This window comes from Myxocyprinus asiaticus, chromosome 7, assembly GCF_019703515.2.
Source record: "Myxocyprinus asiaticus isolate MX2 ecotype Aquarium Trade chromosome 7, UBuf_Myxa_2, whole genome shotgun sequence".
Lineage (NCBI taxonomy): Eukaryota > Metazoa > Chordata > Actinopteri > Cypriniformes > Catostomidae > Myxocyprinus > Myxocyprinus asiaticus.
In genome coordinates, this window is record NC_059350.1 from 30,666,149 (window position 1) to 30,691,503 (window position 25,355).

At 38.5% G+C, this 25,355-nt stretch overlaps 1 protein-coding gene across 4 annotated transcripts in view; it reads left to right on the forward strand.

Moving 5' to 3' along the window:
* LOC127443691 (F-box/WD repeat-containing protein 7) overlaps positions 1–25,355 on the forward strand; it is a 252,595-nt gene that overhangs the window by 220,382 nt on the left and 6,858 nt on the right. For all 4 annotated transcript variants that reach the window (XM_051702481.1, XM_051702480.1, XM_051702479.1 and 1 more), the window contains 5 exons: positions 196–334; positions 3,101–3,235; positions 4,444–4,567; positions 5,010–5,146; positions 6,018–6,131. In XM_051702481.1, coding sequence (XP_051558441.1) covers positions 196–334; positions 3,101–3,235; positions 4,444–4,567; positions 5,010–5,146; positions 6,018–6,131 — 649 coding nt within the window. The remainder of the gene's footprint in view (positions 1–195; positions 335–3,100; positions 3,236–4,443; positions 4,568–5,009; positions 5,147–6,017; positions 6,132–25,355) is intronic.

Here is a 25,355-nt window from a genome sequence, read left to right on the forward strand (position 1 = left end):
CGCTTATTTGGCAGATTTTGGATCAGAACCACTGCTTGAGTGGACTTTTGTTATCATTTGGCACCGGTTGAGTCCATACTTATCATTTTTGTTTTCATTTAGTGTATTTTGTTTTTCTTATTCTGTCTCTTTCCCCCTCTAAATGGTTTATGTCTTACCATCTTTCTCTCCATCACCTTTACGATTCCTAATCAGTCCCACCGGACTGCCATACCCAGCCACCCCCACCACATTTGGGGACTTGCGAGCGGCCAATGGGCAGGGTCAACAGAGGCGGCGTATCACGTCCATCCAGCCTCCAACGGGCCTGCAGGAGTGGCTCCGCACCTTTCAGGTGAGTTCAATCAAATATTCTGATTCATCTTAACACAAGACTTAAGACGGGAATTAACCAAGTCAGCCATCACTGTTAATGTATATGATACTGCAATCAAAACAAAATCATGGAAAAATAGGTGGACATTTTCTTAAAAGACCTGCAGTGTGCTGATGCATTATGGTGTTCTCAAAATTTAACTTTGGGTATATCTTCTGGAAATGTACTAAAGCAATAAGCCAGCAAGGCTGTGCGTTACAGTGATTTTACCATAAAAGGAAATGCGACCCAGGATGCATTAAATACAGGTTATATTTTTACTATGGTGGTTCGACACTTGACTTCCAATGTAAAATCTGGGTCCTGAAGCAAAACCAGTTGAGAACCACTGAGTTAAAGATACAGACAGGAGCAGTCTGGCTGTGCTGGCATGCACCTACATTATATGTTAACTGTTAATAATCATAGGACATTACTTAAAAAGCTCACACAGCTGATGTTATTTTTCATTTAGTAGTTATTTTAACATGCTATTCTACCATTTAACTAACATGTTTTAGTTATATAACATGTTATAGTTACATGTTATTTTTTTAACATGTTTATAATTCGGTTTATTATTATAATTCTGTTAGCTTTCTTATTTATTCTATTTATTTTATTTATTTTCAAAAGGGAGACTTTTTTTACACATACTTCCATTTAAAAAAAAAAATGGTTTCAAGTTTCAATTATAATAAAGTGTTTGTTCAACCAAAAAAAAAAGAGTGTTTTGATACCGCAATCAAAACAAAATCATGGAAAAATAGGTGGGCATTTTCTTAAAAGACCTGCAGTGTGCTGATGCATTATGGTGTTCTCAAAATGTAACTTTGGGTGTATCTTCTCAAAATGTAGTAAAGCAATAAGCCAGCAAGGCTGTGCGTTACAGTGATTTTACCATGAGTAACGCTACAATGCATTGTGGTGTGCCCAATTAACTGATAAAATCACTGAAATGCACAGCCTCTAGTAGACCGCAGAAACAGCAGTATGATAAAAGAAACCAATGTTCAATATTTAAAGTAATAATAATAATCAGAATAAACAGTTTTTCCATCAAGTAATGTAGTTTTTTGTAACTGTAGGCTGTTTGCAGTTGTCAGTCAACATGCAAGCAACTAGGGACATTGATAAAGAATTCAGTTGATGTGCTGTCACAGATGCAAAGTCGGAACTTTGTTTTGTTTTATAATGAGCATCGCATTACTTCTGCAGCTATTTCTAATGAAAATGGATAGCATTTGCTTTGCTCTGGCTAAAGGCATTAGCTTCTCAATACTAAGCTCTGACTGATTTTAAACTAGATATTTAAGGACATACAGCTGTTGAGGCCATACGTTTATATCAGTTTAGAACTTTCTCTCCTCCATGTCCCTAGAACAACAATTCAAGGCTTAGCAGAAAGTGAAGGCTCCACCTCAGTCAGTGTTTGCTCTGCCTTGCAGATAATTACAGGCTCGTTCAGTCCTCAGGCTTTAACGAAGCTGCTCTGGCATGAAATAGCAGTTACCTGTGTTGACTGAAAGATGAAGAAGATTTCTTCTAATACTGAATGTTTGGGCCAAGATATTTTCTTGCTTTTTCCTAATTCATATTCAGCGTCATGCTAGATTTCTGTTTACTCAAAAGATCCCTTAATCCAAGTACAGCGTCAATGTACATCTCATGATGTCAAAGATGAGAGTCACTAGACTTTAGTTTCTTGCCTGCTCAGTCAGTTCTTGATTATTTTGTTTCTGTCTTAGGGTATTGTAAGGCATATGTGTGAAGGTGCAAATTGCACTTTGTGTTTCTGTGAGTCAGCAGCTGGTTCAGTATCGCTTGTGTGATTTACATACAATTTGTCTCATTTCTGCACCTGTGGTGATATATCTCAGTTTCTTTAGTGTGTATGGAATTGAAGCCTTGAAACAGTTAGAATTGTGAACCATTTACATTCCATCAGTTTGAGCTATAAGAAGTGACAGATTTCACTACATGTTCACATTGAATTCCAACCTTGGAAATATCAGGGGCTTTTAATATTTTGATTTCCAGCCCTGGAAAAGTCATGGAAATTTGTAAAATCTGGGATGTCATTAGCCTGTCTATTGAGGGTCCTATTTAGAGAAATTTGTACACTACCAAGTATAATCACTTCCTTCTATTCGTTTTAAGGCTGGGTAAATGACACACTTATCCAACAATCTTGAACAAGTAATCTTGGAAATGGAAATTCATTGGTCGAAAAGTGTGGAAACCCTGTGCCAAGCTTAAAAACTGAAACAAACTTACATAAACACACACATAGGGTGCTTCTCAATCAGAAGGCTGCAGCCTAGTTAGGCTGGCTATCTCGGCTGCCATGTCATCAAACACCGTCGAAGCCATCTCAGTTGTGAGGACCCTTTGAAGGCAGCCTCGTTTCGCAGCATTCGTTCGCCATATTTTAATTTGAAGACCGTGCACCCTGGGAAGTGTCCAACACCCCCAAGTCATGAAGTCAGGCTGTTCAGTTGAATCGCAACAGGCTTCATGGCTATATTTGTGCCAAAAAGTTGCCATTTAAAGGATCTTAATGCTGTAAAACCATTGAAAACAGCATTGCCAGTCCTTGTTGAATGTAAATGTATTCAAATGCAAAATAATTGTTTGATTTTTAAACAAGGTGTCAAACTCTGACAGTATATAATAAACCAGTGCTTATGGGTGTATACCTGCTTTATATGTTCTTGGTCACGTTTGTTGGTGTGTGTGCTACAGAGCTGGAGCGGCCCAGAGAAACTGCTTGCGCTGGATGAGTTGATTGACAGCTGTGAGCCCACGCAGGTGAAACACATGATGCAGGTGATCGAACCGCAATTTCAGAGAGACTTCATCTCGCTGCTGCCTAGAGAGGTAAACAAAACCCAAAAACACCAACACAAACCCAATACTGACACAAATTTTAGTGTCAGTGTTCAAAAACCTCCATAATGCCTTATTTTTCTCTAAATGGCTGAAGTTCATTAAATACTTAAGCGAAACCCTTCATCTTGGTTTGGCTGGAACAATGGCTCTATAATACTTTGAGAAAGACAACCGTAAGCATTCCAGTTCATCTCAGTGGCAGTTGCTTGGCTGCCAACTTTGCTCATAGGCACTTAGTTCTCGACACTGAAGTTTTTGAGCCAATCAGTAGTTAATACCATGTGGCTAAATACTCTGAAGCTGCTGGAAAATGGCATCTTAACAACACTTATTGGCTGATGGCACCACAAGAACATGCATGAATAGTGTAGTTCTCACATGAACCAGCAAGGGGCCATGCTAACTGGTCTGTAACTGGACCATGCTAACTAGCCAAACCCTAACTAATTGTGTTGAACCTGAAATGTCTTTCATGTTTGTATGTTTTTAGATGTACCAAAGCCCTTGTCTTGAAACAATTTCATTTTCCTGAGCTTTAATTTGAACACACACACTTCCAGTTTGTGGCTCTGATATTTGACAGGGCAGTTTTAAAGCGGGAAGTTCTGGTGTTGACGGACATGTCCTTTCTGTCCTCTTTTACACCTCTCCAGAGAGCTTCTGTTAAAATAAAACTATACTGCCTCCCTCCCTTTCTCTCTCTCTTTCTCTCTCTGTGTTTCTCTTTAATGACAGTCCTCTCTCCCTTTCATCCTCTTTCTTCCTGTCACTGTTTCAGCCTGCCCTTCTTGTTCTCCATCACCTGTCATCTTTTCTCCCTCTTTCCCTGCTCTCCCCCCAACAGGCTGTTTTTCTTGGGTGTGTCTGTCTACCTGTAGAAGTTTGTTTTTTAAAAAGGTCCTCTAGGCTACACTGAACACCCTGTCGAATGTGAAACTGGGTTGTACACCCCGTTCTCAATCACCAACCTTTAAGATAGATTTCATAACTTCAAGGAATCATGGAATTGTTTGGACATGTTCTGTCTTCGTAAAGTGAAAAAGCACTTGAAAATGGAAGAAGAAAACAAAATTGCCTGAGAATTATTAGCCTGTACTTGCTGTGCATCCACTGCTATAAACCAAGTTAAGGCCTCAGTCATACTCTTTTCTGACTCTTCTGTCTTTTTCTGTTTTTTATTTATTTTATTTTTTTAGCTGGCCTTACATGTGTTGTCATTTCTGGAGCCAAAGGATCTTCTTCAAGCAGCTCAAACGTGTCGTTACTGGCGCATTCTTGCAGAAGACAACCTGCTCTGGAGGGAAAAGTGCAAAGAAGAAGGTGATTTTACAGCTCTGCACTTCATTACAAACAGACCTAACTCAAGAAATTCATCCCTCAACAACTTTATTTAAACCTTTAAATTTAAAGCTAAAGTTTGTAGACATTTGGAGGTGGATTTCCTTGAAATGGTGTAAACAGTTCTATCAAAGCATTGCTCTATTTGTTTGAGAATCCCAGCTAGCCCAATATAGCAGCATTGGCTCTACCAATGGTGTGGGTTTGGGGCAGGACTCTCTGTTTTCCCAGACCAATGGCAGGCAGGAGGCATGTTCAGGAAACCTGTTGAAAGCGATTATTTTTGCAGTTCCGTTTGATTGTCGCCAGTGGCACAGGAATAAAACACTTCTGCTTTTGAACCACTTGTTGATCAAGAATGTAGTCATTTTAAGTGCCACCAGTTTCTCTTATGCATGTTTTTCTCTTGCTGTCTGTTTTGCAGGTATTGATGAGCCCTTGCACATAAAGAGAAGGAAAGTTATCAAGCCAGGGTTCACCCACAGTCCATGGAAGAGTGCCTATATCAGACAACACAGAATAGACACCAACTGGAGGAGAGGGGACCTCAAATCACCCAAGGTGAACATCTTGTTCTCACTCATTATCTCCACGTTTAACTTCTGTCACCTTTTGCATACATTCATTTCATTTATTGTGTTCCTCGTGGCTGTAAGGCATAATTTCAGGTCTTAAATCACTCAGATTTTTACAGCTAGAAGTCTTTGTTACACGTCTAGATTGGAATTCCTTTCTTGACATACCCATCACCTTGGGGCTCATGCTTGGAACTAATATGAGTGGAAATGTTTGAGAATACTCATGTACCAGCCTGTAATGTGATATTTCAAAGTCTTCAACTTGAAGCAGTGGCGCCGTAGTTAGCCCACTTGCTCTTAGTGCATCGAGACGTTTTCCTAATGGGGGTGACAGGTTCGAGTCTAGCATGTGACCTGATGCCATTCCCTATAACATGACATTAAATATTTTTGGAAAGTTGGAATGTCCTGCAGTGATGTTCTATACATTGAAATTCATTTCTCACACCAAAGGACCATTTAAATGAACTGTTGAATGCAAAACAATGATTAAACATGGTTAAAAACTTAAAAGAAGAAACCAGTTACAGGGTCGAAGATATACACTAATATACACTCATATACAATCATATGCATTAAAAAGTAATACCCACTGTATCTCTCCAATAAAGAATTTAATTAAAGGCATTAGCTTATAATTTTAGCTGAAGCAGACCAACCCGCTGCAGAATCAGTTGCCATGGTAACTGTGTATATCTCAGTTCCTGCTTGTCTTTCTGTTGTGTTTTTAAAGCTGCTGCATCATTCACCACATCAGCATTTTCACATGATTTTCTCACTTCACTCAAGCTGTGAGTCATTCTGATATTTCTCCTTTTTTTTCATTCTCTCCTGTGGTTTTACTCTATTTCTAGGTGCTGAAAGGCCATGATGACCATGTCATCACCTGCCTCCAGTTCTGTGGAAACCGCATAGTTAGCGGCTCAGACGACAACACGCTCAAAGTCTGGTCTGCTGTCACTGGAAAGGTGAGATGATCTCTGATTTAGCTGAGTTTTTGCCAGCGTCATCATTATTGACTGAAATAAAAATTCTTGGCCGGGACCAACGATTCTGGATATTAGGGCTGCAACTAACGATTATTTTGATAATCGACTAATCTAACGATTATTAGAACGATTATTCGACTATTCGGGCGATTATTGCAACGTTTAATCATTAACTCTAAACTGACTATTCAGCTTGTGCCCCAACATAAAAGGTTGTATTAAACGTGCTTGCTAACAATAAAGAGGACAAAATATTCTTTTAAAAATATCTCTAAATGACATTCACTGAATTAAAGGGAAAAAATACTTTTTATTATGTTTAATTCAGTAAAGATTTCACTACAAAAAAATCCTATTATCATCAAGTGTATTTGTCTTTTCTTTCCATTTAAAATTGTCTAAAAATCCTTAAAACAAGATATATTTACTTGAGAAGTAACAAGATATTTAGACTTGCTTTAAGAGAATGTATCTTAAAGTGTATTTTGTATATAAGCGTATTTTTTCACTTGGTTATACTTCTGCGAGTTCAGTAAAGACAAAATACACTTATATTCAAATCTATTCTCTAAAAGCAAGTCTAAACATCTTATATGCTGCTTCTCAGGTGAATGCATCTTTTTTAAAAGGATTTTTAGATATTTTAAAATATTTGTATTTTTAATATTATATTCAACATTCTCAGATAAAAAAAATAAATAATATTCTGCAGTCTAGCTGCTAAAGTAAATGTACGTTGTTTTAAAAGAGTTTTAGATATTTATATTGGAAAGCCAAATTACAAGCCAAAACAAAAACAAATAAAAAATGTATTTTGTTGCAGTGTATAATGGGGCGAAGACTACCTTCTCTCACCTTTTTGTTCACTTCAATCCATCTTTAACTCAATCTCTCTCTTATTAATAAAGCTGCGTTTTGCCAATTTTCTTCACGATAAGAAATGCCCAGTGACACATAATTCAATAAGTTGCCATCGCGTTATAATCTAGCTACATTAAGGACGTGCACTCGAGGGATGAGCGTCCCCGCAACAGAGTGTACCTCAGCCGGGTGCAGTTTCAATCTCTCCCCCTTAGATCGGGACACTTCGCGCAACTCATAGAAGAGGCACTGACCGCACAGAGAAATGCCTGTTTCCTTATTATTTGAACTTTAATAAAGCTATAACGCATTAAATAGAACTGCATTAAAGATGTAATGCCGGGGTGTTTTCTTTAAAGACGCTCGACACGCAAGTTTTGCATTATAATTCCCTCATACTTTGCGATCTACATTATCTGAAGCTGTTTGGAAAGTTTAGAGTGCGTCTGGACTGTGAGATGTGTTTTCTTCCTCTCCTCAGTCAGGCGCGAGCTGCAGTGCCTCTCTTGTGTGCAATCATTAGTTTCATATGATCGTATGTTACGTTAAGATCAAACGACTATTTGACAATGAAAAATTTTGTCGACAATTTTTTATTGTCGACGTTGTCGATAACGTCGACTAATCGTTTCAGCCCTACTGGATATGCTTAACTATGTTCTTCATTTGGAGTTACTACAATAGCATCTAGGCTTCAACATTTAAAATATTCATTATTTGAAAATATATTGTCCATCATTAGCCATCATTTCAGATAAAAGAGAATGTTATTGGATGTTAGTCAAGGTTTCTGTTCAAATATTCGCAATGTCATTTTTAGGGTAGAGGCATTACATACATGATTACATCATCCTTTTCACTTGTTTTCTTGGAATGTTTGGTGGCTTTCCTTGCATTACCTTTTCAGATCTTTGAGGTGTCCCTTTTAGGTCCATACGACGGCATTCATGCATACATAAATCTCTCTGCCTTCCTTTTACTCTCTTCATCCTCACACCCTGACTCTCATAGGAGGTGTGTTTTCATTGAGCATCCCTTTACAGCTCGCAGCCGGCCTGTAGCAGCACTAACTGCAATCTCAATTCATCCAGAAAGCCTGCACATGACCATCTTCATTACTTATTTACATGAGAACATGAGACCAGTCATGTTTAGTTGAACACTGAGATGATCACTGAACAAATTACGCCCGCCGCCCCCCCCCCCCCACCACCACCATTTACTGCTATTTCTTTCCACTTGCACTTTAAGGATTCATTGCACCTGCTGATGCTTTGACATGGTCCTTGTGCTGCAGGTTTATGGCAGTTGTAAAATTGTGCATGTGCACGTGCGTTTCAATTATCCGGCTCTCCCCTTTCCATCCTGACCCTCCATTTTCATCCAGGGTCTAATGAAATCTCTCCATCCACTATACATTCTCATAACTCTGTTTCAAACACGGGCTTTTTTCATCCTCCTCTGCTGTTCATTTGTTTGGTTTTCAGACACAGACTCCACTCTTTCTGTGATGCCCAATGAAGTCGATCTCAAATCATACTCAAGGTTATCAGCCTTTGAAGTTCCGTAATCAAATTTAGTGTGCATTAATTGGCTCTTGTCCTATCACAGCAGAGATGTGATTCACACAGCAGCAACATGCTGTCTGAGGTGCGGCATCATCAAAGCAGATGGCAAATGCGCCATGATTAGGGTCATCGGCATATATATGGCAGGCTGCCTTTTTGTTCCCATCATGCATTGCTGTTTGAGGAGTTGTTGAAAAAGATGCACTAGCTTGAAAATGTTCGTAACGCTTGAATGAGTTTTTGTTACTTTGAGCTCTTTCAAAAAAAAGGCTCTGTTCATTTTCCGTCTTTCATCAAATCAGAGAGCGAAGAAGCCTTTTAGCATTGTATCAAATAAAAATCTTTGTAATTCGCAGAAGTCTCTTCCCTATTCTAAAGGTTTTTGGAAAATATAGATGGGTGGATAGTGTCTCCAGTCTGATGCAATGCATCAAAGTCCCTCAGCACTGGCTATGGCCAGTTGAACAGGAAATGCAGTGTCTGTCATAGGAAGCGGAACAGTGAAGGAGACAATGGGATTATTTAGTGGGACTGCTTTGCTTCTACAATACTTTTTCCTCTGTTTTCTATTTATTTATTTATTTTTTTACTTAGTCATGTGAAAAAGAAAGTACACCCTCCCTTGAATTCTGTGGTTTTACGTATCAGAAAATCATCTGGTCCTTAGCAGGTCTTAAAATTAGGTAAATACAACCTCAGATGAACAACAACACATGACATATTACACCATGTCATGATTTATTTAACAAAAATAAAGCCAAAATGGAGAAGCCATGTGTGAAAAACTAAGTACACCTTATGATTCAATAGCTTGTAGAACCACCTTTAGCAGCTATAACTTCAAGTAATCGTTTTCTGTATGACTTTATTAGTCTCACTTCATTGTGGAGGAATTTTGGCTTACTCTTCTTTACAACGTTGCTTCAGTTCATTGAGGTTTGCGGGCATTTGTTTATGCACAGCTCTTTTAAGGTCCCACCACAGCATTTCAATCGGGTTGAGGTCTGGACTTTGACTGGGCCATTGCCACACCTTGATTCTTTTCTTTTTCAGCCATTCTGTTATATATTTGCTGGTGTGATTGTGATCATTGTCCTATTGCATGACCCAATATGGGCCAAGCTTTAGCTGACAGACAGATGGCCTCACATTTTACTCTAGAATACTTTGGTATACAGAGGAGTTCATGGTCGACTCAATGACTGCAAGGTGCCCAGGTCCTGTGGCTGTAAAACAAGCCCAAATCATCACCCCTCCACCACCGTGCTTGACAGTTGGTATGAGGTGATTGTGCTGATATGCTGTGTTTGGTTTTCGCCAAACGTGGCGCTGTGCATTATGGCCAAACATCTCCACTTTAGTCTCATCTGTCCAGAAGTCTTGTGGTTTGTTCAGATGCAACTTTGCAAACCTAAGCCGTGCTGCCATGTTCTTTTTAGAGAGAAGAGGCTTTCTCCTGGCAACCCTTCCAAACAAACCATACTTGTTCAGTCTTTTTCTAATTGTACTGTCATGAACTTTAACATTTAACATGCTAACTGAGGCCTGTAGAGTCTGAGATGTAACTCTTGGGTATTTTGCAATTTCTCTGAGTATTGCACGGTCTGACCTTGGGGTGAATTTGCTGGGACGACCACTCCTGGGAAGATTGGCAGCTGTCTTGAATGTTTTCCACTTGTGAATAATCTTTCTCACTGTAGAATGATGGACTTTAAATTGTTTGGAAATGGCCTTATAACCCTTCCCAGATTGATGGGCAGCAACAATTGCTTCTAAGATCATTGCTGATGTCTTTCCTCCTGAACATTGTGTTAACACACACCTGAATGCTCCAGACCAGCAAACTGCTAAAACTTTGGCTTTTATAGAGGTGGTCACACTTGCTGATGATCAGTTAATCAAGGGCATTTGATTAGCAGCACCTGGCTACTACTTAGCCTCTTAATTCCTATGGAAGCAGTAGGGGTGTACTTAGTTTTTCACAAATGGCTTCTCCATTTTGGCTTTATTTTTTAAAAATAAATCATGACACGGTGTAATATGTCATGTGTTGTTCACTGTGTAATATGTCCAAGTTCATCTGAGGTTGTATTTACCTAATTAAGACCTGCTAAGGACCAGATGATTTTTATTTTGTCCTGATACATAAAACCATAGAATTCAAGGAGGGTGTACTTTCTTTTTCACATGACTGTATGTAGTTCCCTCCGCTTTGATATTTTTGTTATAAACTTAATGTCTATAACAAAAATATAAGGACATGTTTTAATGAATATCATGGGCCATATTATTAATACAATTGCAGTGGAAAATACCTCACAAAGCTTAAAGGACTCAAAAAGTATCATAAAGTAGTCCTTTCGATTCATGCATTATATTCCAAGTCTTCTGAGGCCATATGATAGGTTTTGGTGAGAGAAAACCCAAAGTAATTATTAAAAGTTTGACGTCTGTTGCACATTCATGAGTGTTATGAGAGAAACTCACGAACACAGAAGTCACTCTGAACGAGCTTGCCTTATAGTGCTCACGAAAGCGCAATGGATGTTAAGATTTACACTGAAAAATTACTTTTGGGTTGTTTCTCACCTATCACTGTCCACTGCCATTTTATTTAAAAGACAGCCCACGATGATTAAAACATCTCTGTTCCACAAAAGAAAGTCACATGGTTTTGAAACAACATGAGTGTAAGTAAATCATGACAATTTTCATTTTTGGGTGAACTATTCCTTTAATAGCATACCATATACAGTAGTCTTTTTTTGTTTTTTTAAACATTTGGTATTATAAACACACTTGCATTTTCTGCACTGCGCTGTCACTTTTGATCAGCTGTCTGCAGTCTTGTTGTCATGACCACTGCCACAAATGTTATTTTGCCTGCATATGCCTCTCTATATCTATGGATTTGTCTCCCCTTCCCTCTGCGTCCACATTTACTTTGTTTCGATATTGCTTTGTCCCTCTCTCTCGCCATCTCTTATTGTCTCGGTCTTTTTGACCTTGGGTCTGTTTGTTTTTCCTCTTGCTACATTCAGTTCACTACTTAAGTGCTATAAACCCCAGGAGCTCATAGATGCCAGGGTCAGGTCAGAGCTTTGTGATGGCCACTCCCAATACCTTGACTTTGTTGCCCTTAAGCCATTTTGCCACAACTTTGGAGGAATGCTTGGGGTCATTGTCCATTTGGAAGACCAATTTGAGACCGAGCTTTAAGGTCTTGGCTGATGTCTTGAGATGTTGCTTCAATAAATCCACATAATTTTCCTTCCTCATGATGCCATCTATTTTGTGAATTGTACCAGTCCCTCCTGCAGCAAAGCACCCCTACAACATGATGCTGCCACCCCCATGCTTAACGGTTGGGATGGTGTTCTTCAGCTTGCAAGCCTCACCTTTTTCCTCCAAACATAACGATGGTCATTATAGCCAAACAGTTACATTTTTGTTTCATTAGACCAGAGAACATTTCTCAAAAAAGTAAGATCTTTGTCCCCATGTGCACTTGCAAACTGTAGTCTGACTTTTTTTTATGACTGTTTTGGAGCAATGGCTTCTTCCTTGCTGAGCAGTCTTTCAGGTTATGTCGATATAGGACTCGTTTTACTGTGGATATAGATTAATGTCTACCTGTTTCCTCCAGCATCTTCAGAAGGTCCTTTGCTGTTGCTCTGGGATTGATTTGCACTTTTCAAACTACGTTCATCTCTAGGAGACAGAATGCGTCTCCTTCCTGAATGGTATGATGGCTGCATGGTCCCATGGTGTTTATACTTGCATACTGTTGTTTGTACAGATGAACGTGTACCTTCAAGTGTTTTGAAATTGCTCCCAAGGATGAACCAGACTTGTGGAGATCCACAATTTTTTTTTCTGAGACCTTGGCTGATTTCTTTTGATTTTCCCATGATATCAAGCAAAGAGGCACTGAGTTTGAAGGAAAGGCCTTAAAATACATCCACAGGTACACCTCCAATTCAGTATAACTAATTGTCTATAGGCTTGACATCATTTTCTGGAATTTCCCAAGCTGCTTAAAGGCACAGTTAACTTGGTGTATGTAAATTTCTGACCCACTGGAATTGTGATTATAGACAATTAAAGTGAAACAATATGTCTGTAAACAATTGTTGGGAAAATTACTTGTCATGCACAAAGTACATGTCCTAAATGACTTGCCAAAACTATAGTTTGTTAATATTAAATCTGTGGAGTGGTTAAAAAATTAGTTTTAATGACTTCAACCTAAGTGCATGTAAACCTCTGACTTCAACTGTGTGTGTGTGTGTGTATATACAGTGTGTGTGTATATATATATATATATATATATATATACACACACACATACAGTTGTGCTCAAAAGTTTGCATACCCTTGGAGAATTGGTAATATATGTACCATTTTTAAAGAAAATATGAGTGAGCAGCCAATAAGCAGTTTCTTATTGGATTCACATTCAACTGTAGGTTATAACAGAATGGCACAATCATAAAACAAAACATGGCAACAAAGAAAAAAAAATGAAATGACCCTTGTTCAAAACTCTGCATACCCTTAGTTCTTAATACTGTGTATCGCCCCCTTTAGCATCAATGACAGCGTGCAGTCTTTTGTAATAGTTGTCTATGAGGCCCCAAATTCTTGCAGGTGGTATAGCTGCCCATTTGTCTTGGCAAAATGCCTCCAAGTCATGCAAAGTCTTTGGTCGTCTTGCATGAACTGCATGTTTGAGATCTCCCCAGAGTGGCTCGATGTTATTAAGGTCAGGAGACTGTGATGGCCACTCCAGAACCTTCACCTTTTTCTGCTGTAACCACTGGAGGGCTAACTTGGCCTTGTGCTTAGGGTAATTGTCATGCTGGAAAGTCCATGCAGCTCATTTTTGTTCAAGTATTGTCGTATTGTGTCTGTATTTTCAGATCAATGCCAAAATTTCACAATTTCTGCCAGGGTATGCAAACTTTTTAGCACAACTGTATATGTGTGTGTGTGTATGTGTGTTTTTTTGTGAAACATCTTAAGTGACTAAAACTGTTGCACAGTACTGTGTGTGTATATGTATGTGTGTGTGTGTATGTATATATATATATATATATATATATATAGACACACACACACAGTACTGTGCAAACGTTTTAGGCACTTTAGATGTTTCACAAAAACATTTGTCATAAGATGATTATTTATATCTTCAGCTTTGGTGTGTCAATAGGAAAAATAAATTTTAGACTCCCAAACATTAATTTTGCAAATAGAAAAGATTAGAATAGAAGAACAGGGTGCTCTGCAAGAGATGGCATTGCCCCCACAGTGCCCCCCACTGATCATCGAGTCAGTCTGGGATTACATGAAGAGACAGAAGCAATTGAGACAGCCTAAACAGATGGAAGAACTGTGGTGAATTCTCCAAGAATCTTGGTACATCCTATCTGCCAACAACCAAGAAAAACTGTGTACAGGTGTACCTATGAGAGTTGGGGCTGTGTTAAAGGCAAAGGTGGCCACCAAATATTGATTTAGCTTTTTTATGTTTACTGGACTTTGTATGATGTTAATTGATAAATAAAAACTATTTATGGCATTAACTGGTTCGCTGATGCAACTGTAAACTGCTAGCAGAAGGTGAAGATACTGGAAGTGTTCGAACGTCCATCTTGGTGTGCCCCAACAGCCATAGAGCCTCAGTGACTGACAGGTGATAACGCCGCCGCTTTGCCGTCTCTGACCTCCGGAAACGATAGTTGCATTTTGCCCGCTAGTGACAATCATGGTTAAGTTTTAATTTGCTTGTTATGGATAATATTCGTTACGAGGGAGAAGATATCAAATCAAATCCCTTTATTGTCACTCAACCATATACACAAGTGCAACAGTGGGTGAAAGTCTTGGGTGCAGTTCTGAGCAACTTTGCAGTCATGACAGTGATGAGACATATACCAATTTACAATAAACATTAGATTTACACAACACAATTTACATATCTAATATACACATAATTACACACAACACAATATACAAATAATAATATACAATGTACAGTATACAATACACACAATATAGAACACACATACACAATAAAAATAGAATAGTATATATACAATATAAATAGTATATATAAAATATACAGTAGGTTGTATTGTGCTGTATTGACATTCAGGCTGTCAGTTGATAGTCAGTTGCCAGTGTGTTGTTAAGAGAGAAAATACACTGCGTGCCCAATTATTAGGCAAATTGTATTCCTCAGGATTAATTTTATTGTTGAACAAACACAGTGCACTCAGTCAATCCAAAATTTTATTGAACCTCAAACCTGAATGTTTAAAAAAGAAAAAGTGAGTTTTGTCTTTCTCAGGGGAATATATAAGTGTGCACAATTATTAGGCAACTATTAGTGTGCACAATTATTAGGCAACTAAATTACAAAAAGAATTTTTTCAACTCAATTGTTTACTCTCAATTTTTAGTGGAGGTGCAACAAATAAGTAACACAACATGACAATTAACATTTTTGGCCTTTCAAAAATATTCAGTGACCAATATAGCCACCCTTGTTTTCAGTAACTGCCATGAGCCTTCCATCCATGGAGTCTGTCAGTTTCTTGATCTGTTCACGATCAACTTTCGCTGAAGTAGCAACCACAGCCTCCCAAATGCTGTTCAAAGAGGTGTATTGTCTTCCCTCACTGTAAATTTCAGGTTTGAGAAGGGCCCACAAGTTCTCAGTAGGATTTAAGTCAGGTGAGGAAGGGGGCCAAGTCATTATTTGTGCATCTTTGAGGTCCTTGCTGGCTAACCAAGCTGTGGAGTACTTGGATGCATTTGATGGAGCATTGTCCTGCATAAAGATCATGGCCTTCTTGAATGCTGAGGACTTCTTCCTGTACCACTGCTTGAAGAAAGTACTTTCCAGAAACTGGCAGTAAGTTTGAAAGTTGAGTTTCAGTCCATCTTCTACTTGAAAAGGTCCAACTACTTCATCTTTAATGATAGCAGCCCATACCAGTACCCCTCCTCCACCTTGCTGGCACCTGACTCGAAGTGGTGCCCTTTGTCCATTAGTGATCCAGCCACAGGCCCATCCATCTGGTCCGTCAAGAGTCACTCTCATCTGTCCATAAAACCTTTGAAAAATCTGTCTTCATGTATTTCTTTGCCCAATCTTGACGCTTCAACTTGTGAATATATTCAGTGGTGGTCGTGTTTCAGCCTTCTTGACCTTGGCCATGTCTCTGAACACTTGACACCTTGTACTTCTGGACACTCCAGGCAGGTTGCAGTTCTGGAATATGGCAGCATTGGAGGATAATGGGTTCTTGGTTGCTTCATGTTTAATTCATAAGTCTTTTGCAGTTAATTTGCGCCCTCTCCATGCGTTTTTTGCGCCCCAGTTGACTATTCGCAACAAAACGTTTGATTGTCTGATGGTCACACCTCAATAGTTTAGCTATTTCAAGAATGTTGCATCTGTCTGAAAGGCATTTTACAATATTTGACTTTTCAGTGTCAGTTAAATCTCTTTTTTTGGCCCATTTTACCTGAGGTATTGAAGCTGCCTAATAATTATGCACACCTTGATAATAAGGTGTTAGTCACTTTCACCACACCCTCCCTCATTACACAAATTTTTTTGCTGTCCTAACAATGCACAATTATATGATTTAGTTCTATTTTTTTATTTTTTATTTTTTTTAAGCATCGTTTTATTGCTGCCATCTGTGAACCTATCAGAACTGATCTGCAACCTGTTTTTGAGTCGCGACCCACCAGTTGAAAACCTTTGGTCTACCCTGTGGTTTATCTTAACGTTGTGGCTTGATTTACCTGGTACATTAATTGTAGCGATGTCACCACTGCAGAGATTATATGTAGCACATGCTTATTCTGCTGTACATGCTCTCCTTTTCTCTCCGTCTCTCTGAGAGCTGTCAGACTAATCTGCGGTTCCTCTTCCAGAAACGAGAGGGATTCATGCTCAAACTTCAGAGACAACCACCAGCTCACTGAAACAATGGAGGTTTCCTCTGTTGCCAGTGGCACAGACATGCCTGTCATCTTTCAGCTTTAAAATTCCTGTAGAATATTCCTGATATAGTGACACTAGGGCAACATCTTTCTTTCTGTCACGTCACGACCAGCCTGATGCTAAGAGTTACTTAATCTGGCTTCTCTGAGATGTGTTAACAGGATTTACCCACATACAGGTGCATCTCAATAAATTAGAATGTCGTGGAAAAGTTCATTTATTTCAGTAATTCAACTCAAATTGTGAAACTCGTGTATTAAATAAATTCAGTGCACACAGACTGAAGTAGTTTAAGTCTTTGGTTCTTTTAATTGTGATGATTTTGGCTCACATTTAACAAAAACCCACCAATTCACTATCTCAAAAAATTGGAATACATCATAAGACCAATAAAAAAAAACATTTTTAGTGAATTGTTGGCCTTCTGGAAAGTATGTTCATTTACTGTATATGTACTCAATACTTGGTAGGGGCTCCTTTTGCTTTAATTACTGCCTCAATTCGGCGTGGCATGGAGGTGATCAGTTTGTGGCACTGCTGAGGTGGTATGGAAGCCCAGGTTTCTTTGACAGTGGCCTTCAGCTCATCTGCATTTTTTGGTCTCTTGTTTCTCATTTTCCTCTTGACAATACCCCATAGATTCTCTATGGGGTTCAGGTCTGGTGAGTTTGCTGGCCAGTCAAGCACACCAACACCATGGTCATTTAACCAACTTTTGGTGCTTTTGGCAGTGTGGGCAGGTGTCAAATCCTGCTGGAAAATGAAATCAGCATCTTTAAAAAGCTGGTCAGCAGAAGGAAGCATGAAGTGCTCCAAAATTTCTTGGTAAACGGGTGCAGTGACTTTGGTTTTCAAAAAACACAATGGACCAACACCAGCAGATGACACTGCACCCCAAATCATCACAGACTGTGGAAACTTAACACTGGACTTCAAGCAACTTGGGCAATGAGCTTCTCCACCCTTCCTCCAGACTCTAGGACCTTGGTTTCCAAATGAAATACAAAACTTGCTCTCATCTGAAAAGAGGACTTTGGACCACTGGGCAACAGTCCAGTTCTTCTTCTCCTTAGCCCAGGTAAGACGCCTCTGACGTTGTCTGTGGTTCAGGAGTGGCTTAACAAGAGGAATACGACAACTGTAGCCAAATTCCTTGACACGTCTGTGTGTGGTGGCTCTTGATGCCTTGAGTCCATTCCTTGTGAAGTTCACCCAAATTCTTGAATCGATTTTGCTTGACAATCATAAGGCTGCGGTTCTCTCGGTTGGTTGTGCATCTTTTTCTTCCACACTTTTTCCTTCCACTCAACTTTCTGTTAACATGCTTGGATACAGCACTCTGTGAACAGCCAGCTTCTTTGGCAATGAATGTTTGTGGCTTACCCTCCTTGTGAAGGGTGTCAATGATTGTCTTCTGGACAACTGTCAGATCAGCAGTCTTCCCCATGATTGTGTAGCCTAGTGAACCAAACTGAGAGACCATTTTGAAGGCTCAGGAAACCTTTGCAGGTGTTTTGAGCTGATTAGCTGATTGGCGTGTCACCATATTCTAATTTTTTGAGATAGTGAATTGGTGGGTTTTTGTTAAATGTGAGCCAAAATCATCACAATTAAAAGAACCAAAGACTTAAACTACTTCAGTCTGTGTGCATTGAATTTATTTAATACACGAGTTTCACAATTTGAGTTGAATTACTGAAATAAATGAACTTTTCCACGACATTCTAATTTATTGAGATGCACCTGTATCTTGTCACCTGTGGAGTGGAAAGTTTTGGTGTCAGCAAAAGGTTTTGTGGAAAACATAAACAAACTAAAACTTCCTCACAGCTTTAAGATGTTTGTGCCCTGTTAGGAATGGGTTGGGAAGCAGCTAACTGCCACTCGAGGTCACCCTTCGTGGAGATGTTTACTGTAGCACAAGAGACCAACTCGGGTGTGACAGAACGTGCTACAGAGAGGAGAGTGGAGGTCATTTGGAGAGTATGAGTATATGGCTGTTTTTCAAGTTTTACCTCTCACTATGACAACAACACTGGCTGCCATCTACTTGTTTATTGGTTATTTTCGTTCTGAAACCCACGTCTCTTTCATGCTCATTTTTGTCACTTTATTCTACATTTCAGTTCCTGCAGCTCTCTCCTCCCCCTCCCTCTCTCCAGCCATGACTCAGACTGCACCTTTGGCTGACCACCAACTCCTTAACATGCAGACAGCAGCAGTCCTTCCCAACCCTCCACCCATTCTTGCATCTCAGATGCAAACACACCCAGCTGGAGATTACATTTATATGCTGATCTAGCACACATAGCCTATGTCAAACATTATATTTTACATAAAATATATAAAACTGCTCTTGGATGAGCATAAATGTCCAACATCATCTAGATGGATTTAACGTCCACTCTAAAGACATTTAAATAGGTTTTATGGTAACTTTACAGGGTTATTCCTGGGTCAAAAATTGTCTCCGGTGGTGGCTTATGTACACAGTCCACACTCGTGAAGTTGGTTTATTATATAGTTGCAATTAATTATTATTTTACGTTATTATGAAGTTGCATATTATGTCTATGTTTGATATACTGTACAAGTTATTTTTGATCATCAAAGCATGTGAAACAATTTGAATTTGACAGTTTTTGTTTTCTTCAAGATGCTATAATCAAACTAAATTAACTTGATTTAATTAACACAATATTTCTAGGCTAGTTATCTTCTGACTCCATGAATACAGCATCTTACTGATGTGGGACTGTTCTTTTAGTGAAAATGTTTGTTCCTACTCTTTAACAAATATACATTATTTTTATTGATGATTTAAGTCGTCTCTATAGAGAATATATCAATATCTGAAGGCAAACATTGCCAGGTTGTTTACTAATATCAAACATCATTTGAACTTTTTTTTTTAGTAAGTGTGATGATGTGTAGTTTAAAAACCCTTTATTGTGGCACATGACACAGTGTTGTAAACTCTCCTCTCTCTGGAGCACAAATATCGGGCAGCCAGCTGGACTTCTGCACAGTTGCGTGCTCCAGAGATAGCGCGCGTGAAACACCTGTGCGTGTCAGATGAGAAGCATATTTAGTGCTTATGAAGCTCAGAATGTGAGATGAATGTCATTGAATTTGCCAGGGTGGCCGCCAAAAAGTGTTCAACGCTGGAAATCTCTTGCTGTAGTTGGATAATTAGTTCCAAACCCTTCATCTGAAACTAGGTTTATTTGTGTTCAACCCCAATGACCTTTTAAATGGTCTTCTTTCTCAAAGCTTTGTACTGCTTTGGTTTTGTGGTGTAATGTGGTGGTTACAGCATTGCTAATTTTGTTCTCAAGCACTCTGTGTTTACCATTCCAACCATACGCACAGCCATGAGGCTGTTTCCATGGGTACTGTCAGCTAAACGTAGTGTTGTCCATTGCCTGGCTCTAAAAAATATTTCCTGCTCACGATTATCATTCCATGACATGGCACACTATAATTTTATCTTTGTTTAACTTTTTCCCTCCTCAAACAGCTTGTTTTCAAGTCTGCTTGTTCAACTGTGTTTAACAGACAGATGTTCTCCAAACTAAAATTCCCACAAATGATTGGAGACTTTGGTTTAATAATAGTGCTATTCCAGATGGGAGAGAACTTTTTTGTATGAAAATAGGAGGGTTAGGAATGAAAACAGCTGTTCCATACAGTCTGTTCACCATCTGAGGACTTCTGGGGCTTCAGTTAACACAGTCATATCTATGGTAAATATGGGTCAGTCCTGGCCATTCAGTTATCACCCCTTTTAAATGGCATAGAAAACAGTATGCTGGATGTTGAGAAGGGGGGTGGTGTTGAAATGCTGCTTTAGATGTCCATTGTCTGAATTTTTGGAAGACAATGGAACAAAATAGGAACTGGAACTTCACCACCCTGGCCACTATTCACACCATATCATCTTCCCTAAGATTCGATGTGGACTGTAAAATGAGTGGAATTTGGAAAGGGAGACTCAAATGCATTTAAACCTCGATCCTTGGCTTCAAATGTTTCCCACCAGCCACTCAAACAGAATGCTAATCTTCATGCCTCATGGATGCAACAGACTTGCTCTTTTATGGTTTCTGAATGGGCAGATAAACAGACACCTAAGCCAGTTGGTTTCAAAGGTCCTCTCCCAGACACAACCTGAGTAGGCTGTAATCACCAAAGAGCATAGGCTTGAAAGCTTTCCGTTCTCACTGGCATTATTTAAACCACCTCAACATTCCATGGGAAAGAGCCATCGCCTTAGTAACACATACTCATTATGGAACAGAACATCTTATGCATAATTCAGCAAGAAGCGCATTAATATTCATGATTTATCCCCCTCCCTTTTCTCATTGGCATGTTATGGACACTACAAATAGTAGTAGCAAGGTTATAATATTTTTGAATTTTTTATTTAGCTTTTATTTCTATTTTTCAATTTTTCATTCAAATTTAGTTTCGTTTTAGTTTTGTTTGTTAGTTACAGTTTTAGTTTTTCAGTACATTTGGTTTTTATTTTAGTTTTAGTATTTATATTAAGGGATATTGGAGAATGGGGGAAACAGGCATTTGTGTAATTCAGGTCGTATTGCTGGACTCCCCAATGTCCAATTTGTAAATATTATTATTACGGGTGGCTTCCAAGTAGGATTTCGCTTAGGACCCCCATATGCTTAGAAATGGCCTTGCTAATAGTACAGCTCTGCAATCAACTCGGTTCTCTGGGATAGAAATGTAAAGTGCGCTGGGTAGGGGAGGAGGCTATTGTCAAATGGTAGTTATATTATATCACATATGGTAGTCAAAGAAAGAAAAGCCTCCATCTCCATGTAGTTCATTCCATTATCTACAGCAGGGGTGCTCACACATCTATGGAATGAGATCTACTTTTTCATGTTTTTGCAGCAAGATTTACCATGCAAAATATATATACAGTACATTGTTACAATATCAAAATTTCTGTAGTTGTTAGTGACATTTGACAATTCTTGATACCAGCTTATCACAACAAATAATAACAAACTTTTTTGTTATGTAAGAATCGTACTAAAATAATTATTCAAGACTACTAAACAGTCAGTAATAAAATAACAATATAGCAATGATTAGAAATAAATTAAAAGTAATAGAACAAAAAATGCAAAATTAAGAAACAGTGCTTTTGTTAACAGCTTTAAATGTTTTTAACAGCAGTATCAAGTAAACATGCAGAAAAATACTAAATAAAACTACTTCTGGTCTTCACTGTATAACGTACTGTATAATACATGAATATTTTTTAAAGCTTATAAAGTTATCTAGCCAAGAACATTGAGTGGTATACTTGTTATGGTTGTTTGAAATTAACAACACACATTCAGCAGCTGTCTATTAGCTTACATTAACACTTACAAGTCTGATGCTTTGATACAAATCTGCTTTTCCCCCCACTGTTTACGTTCCCTTTAGACATCACACTCTGAGTTTACATGAATACCTCATCAAGATGGCATTTTGGCGGAATTTTGAAATGTATTTCAGGGCGCAGCTATTCCTAGATCGCTAGTGAATTATAAAATTACATGCCCTTTATTATTTTCAACAGCAGAATAAGAACTATGTAATAAGGCCTTGGCTATATCACAAATATAGCCGGTTATTTTTTCGCAATTTGACATTCAGGCTACTTTTTTACTTGCCCCTTCAAAAATACACTTATCCCGGACAAGCGTTAATGTCGAGCCCTGCTGAACTTCAAACCAAACTCTTTACTGGTTCCAAATTAAATGTAAAACAAATCACAGATTGACAGGGTAAGACAGAACGAGTGAAAATACTTTTATCTGGCCTACCTGCTTTGCGCCTCTGGTAGTGATTCTCGCTCTGTTGCTGAATCAATGAGGTTTTAGGCCGTCGATTATCGCCATCTAGTGGCATCTTCATGTTACGGTAATGGCAGGTTTAAAGGTTTAAAAACATTCCGCAACAAAAACGAAAACTAAATCTTATTCAAGATTATTTTTATTTCATTTCCATTGTTTCAGAGCCATGAATTGATTTATTTTTAATTTTAGTTTTTCCTATTGTTATTTTGTATTTATATTTCAATTTACAAAAAAATATATATATATATATATTTTTACATTTAGTTTTAGTGTTAGTTTACGATAATAACCTTGAGTAGTAGTAGAATTTGATCACAAGTTCATAAGAAATAGGCTTTGGACTGTTGGCAGACTGTCATTTTGACATTTGCCTATTAAGTGTTTTGCTTTTAACCCCATTGTTTAATTCCCTCATTTGTCCTTTTTGCCAGTACAGTAATGGTTTGAAATAGTTGTTAATTGTTTGATTGGATTGGATTGGTTTCCTAATTGGTTGCTCTTTTGTTCACTCAACCCCCAACATATGATGATAATGCTTGAAAGCACTGGGTGTCTTGGAGGTTGGTCACCACTACTAAAGATTAATGATGTATTATGGTTGATCATGATAGAGATGGAGGCAGAAATAGGACCAGCTGCATTATAAATTAAAGGCCTTAAGACCTCCTCTTTCACATCTCCTGCTTTTATCGGCCATGGTTCAGAGGTTGCGCTTTTGACACTTGCAACGCTTTCCATAACAGTAAAAAAACAAAAAACAAAAAAAACAAAGGCACCTTTGATTCCATGTTTGCCTCTGAAATTAAATTGAATTCAGTTTAATTGGATTCAGAGGAAATGGCTCTTATCATCATGGATTATTCATCGTGTCATTCAATATATAATATATCATCTGAAATAAACTGTTTGCTTTTCCATTAACACTCCTTCCTGCTTTGTATGGGACTGTAAGCTCTTATATTTGATGTACAATTGAAGTCAGAAGTTAACATACATTTAGGTTGAAGTCATTATAACTCATTTTTTAACCACTCCACAGATTTAAAATTAGCAAACTATAGTTTTGGCAAGTCGCTTAGGATATCTACTTTGTGCATGACATGAGTAATTTTTCCAACAGTTGTTTACAGACAGATTATTTAACTTTTAATTGACTATATCACAATTCCAGTGGGTCAGAAGTTTACATACACTAAGTGTGCCTTTAAGCAGCTTGGAAAATTCCAGAAAATGATGTCAAGCCTTTAGACAATTAACCAATTAGCTTCTGATAGGAGGTGTACTGAATTTGAGGTGTACCTGTGGATGTATTTTAAGGCCTACCTTCAAACTCAATGCCTCTTTGCTTGACATCATGGGAAAATCTAAAGAAATCAGCCAAGACCTCAGAAAAAAAATGTGGACCTCCACAAGTCTGGTTCATCCTTGGGAGCAATTTCCAAATGTCTGAAGGTACCATGTTCATCTGTACAAACAATAGTATGCAAGTATAAACACCATGGGACCACACAGCCATTATACCGCACATGAAGGAGATTCATTCTGTCTCCTAGAGATGAACGTAGTTTGGTGCGAAAAGTGCAAATCAATCCCAGAACGACAGCAAAGGATCTTGTGAAGATGCTGGAGGAATCAGGTAGACAAGTATCTATATCCACAGTAAAACGAGTCCTATATCGACATAACCTGAAAGACTACTCAGCAAGGAAGAAGCCACTGCTCCAAAACTGCCATAAAAAAAAAAAAAGCCAGACTACAGATTGCAAGTGCACATTGGGACGAAGATCTTGTTTTTGGAGAAATGTCCTCTGGTCTAATGAAACAAAAGTTGAACTGTTTGGCCATAATAACCATCGTTATGTTTGGAGGAAAAAGGGTGAGGCTTGCAAGCTGAAGAACACAATTCCAACCGTGAAGCATGGGGGTGGCAGCATCATGTTGTGGGGGTGCTTTGCTGCAGGAGGGACTGGTGCACTTCACAAAATAGATGGCATCATGAGGAAGGAAAATTATGAAGATATATTGAAGCAACATAAGACATCAGCCACTTAGGACATCTACTTTGTGCATGACATGAGTAATTTTTCCAACAGTTGTTTACAGACAGATTATTTAACTTTTAATTGACTATATCACAATTCCAGTGGGTCAGAAGTTTACATACACTTAGTGTGCCTTTAAGCAGCTTGGAAAATTCCAGAAAATGATGTCAAGCCTTTAGACAATTAACCAGGAAGTTAAAGCATAGTCACAAATGGGTCTTCCAAATGGACAGTGACCCCAAGCATACCTCCAAATTTGTGGCAAAATGGCTTAAGGACACCAAAGTCAAGGTATTGGAGTGGCCAACACAAAGCCCTGACCTCAGTCTGTTGGGGGGAACTGAAAAAGCGTGTCCGAGCAAGGAGTCCTACAAACCTAACTCCGTTACACCAGTTCTGTCTGGAGGAATGTGCCAAAATTCCAGCAACTTATTGTGAGATGCTTGTTGAAGGCTACCCAAAAAGTTTGACCCAGGTTAAACAATTTAAAGGCAATGCTACCAAATACTAACAAAGTGTATGCAAACGTCTGACCCATTGGGAATGATGAAAGAAATGAAAGCTGAAATAAATCATTCTCTCTACTATTATTCTGACATTTCACATTCTTAAAATAAAGTAGTGATCCTAACTGACCTAAGACAGGGAATGTTTTGTATGATTAAATGTTGCAAATTTAAATGTATTTGGCTAAGGTGTAGGTAAACTTCTGACTTCAACTGTATGTTTGATAAGCAAAAGATATGTCTTATGTAAAGGTCCAGTTGATGGGTCTGAGTGCTCATAATTAGTGCATTATCATTGTGTTATTCATTCTAAATCTTATT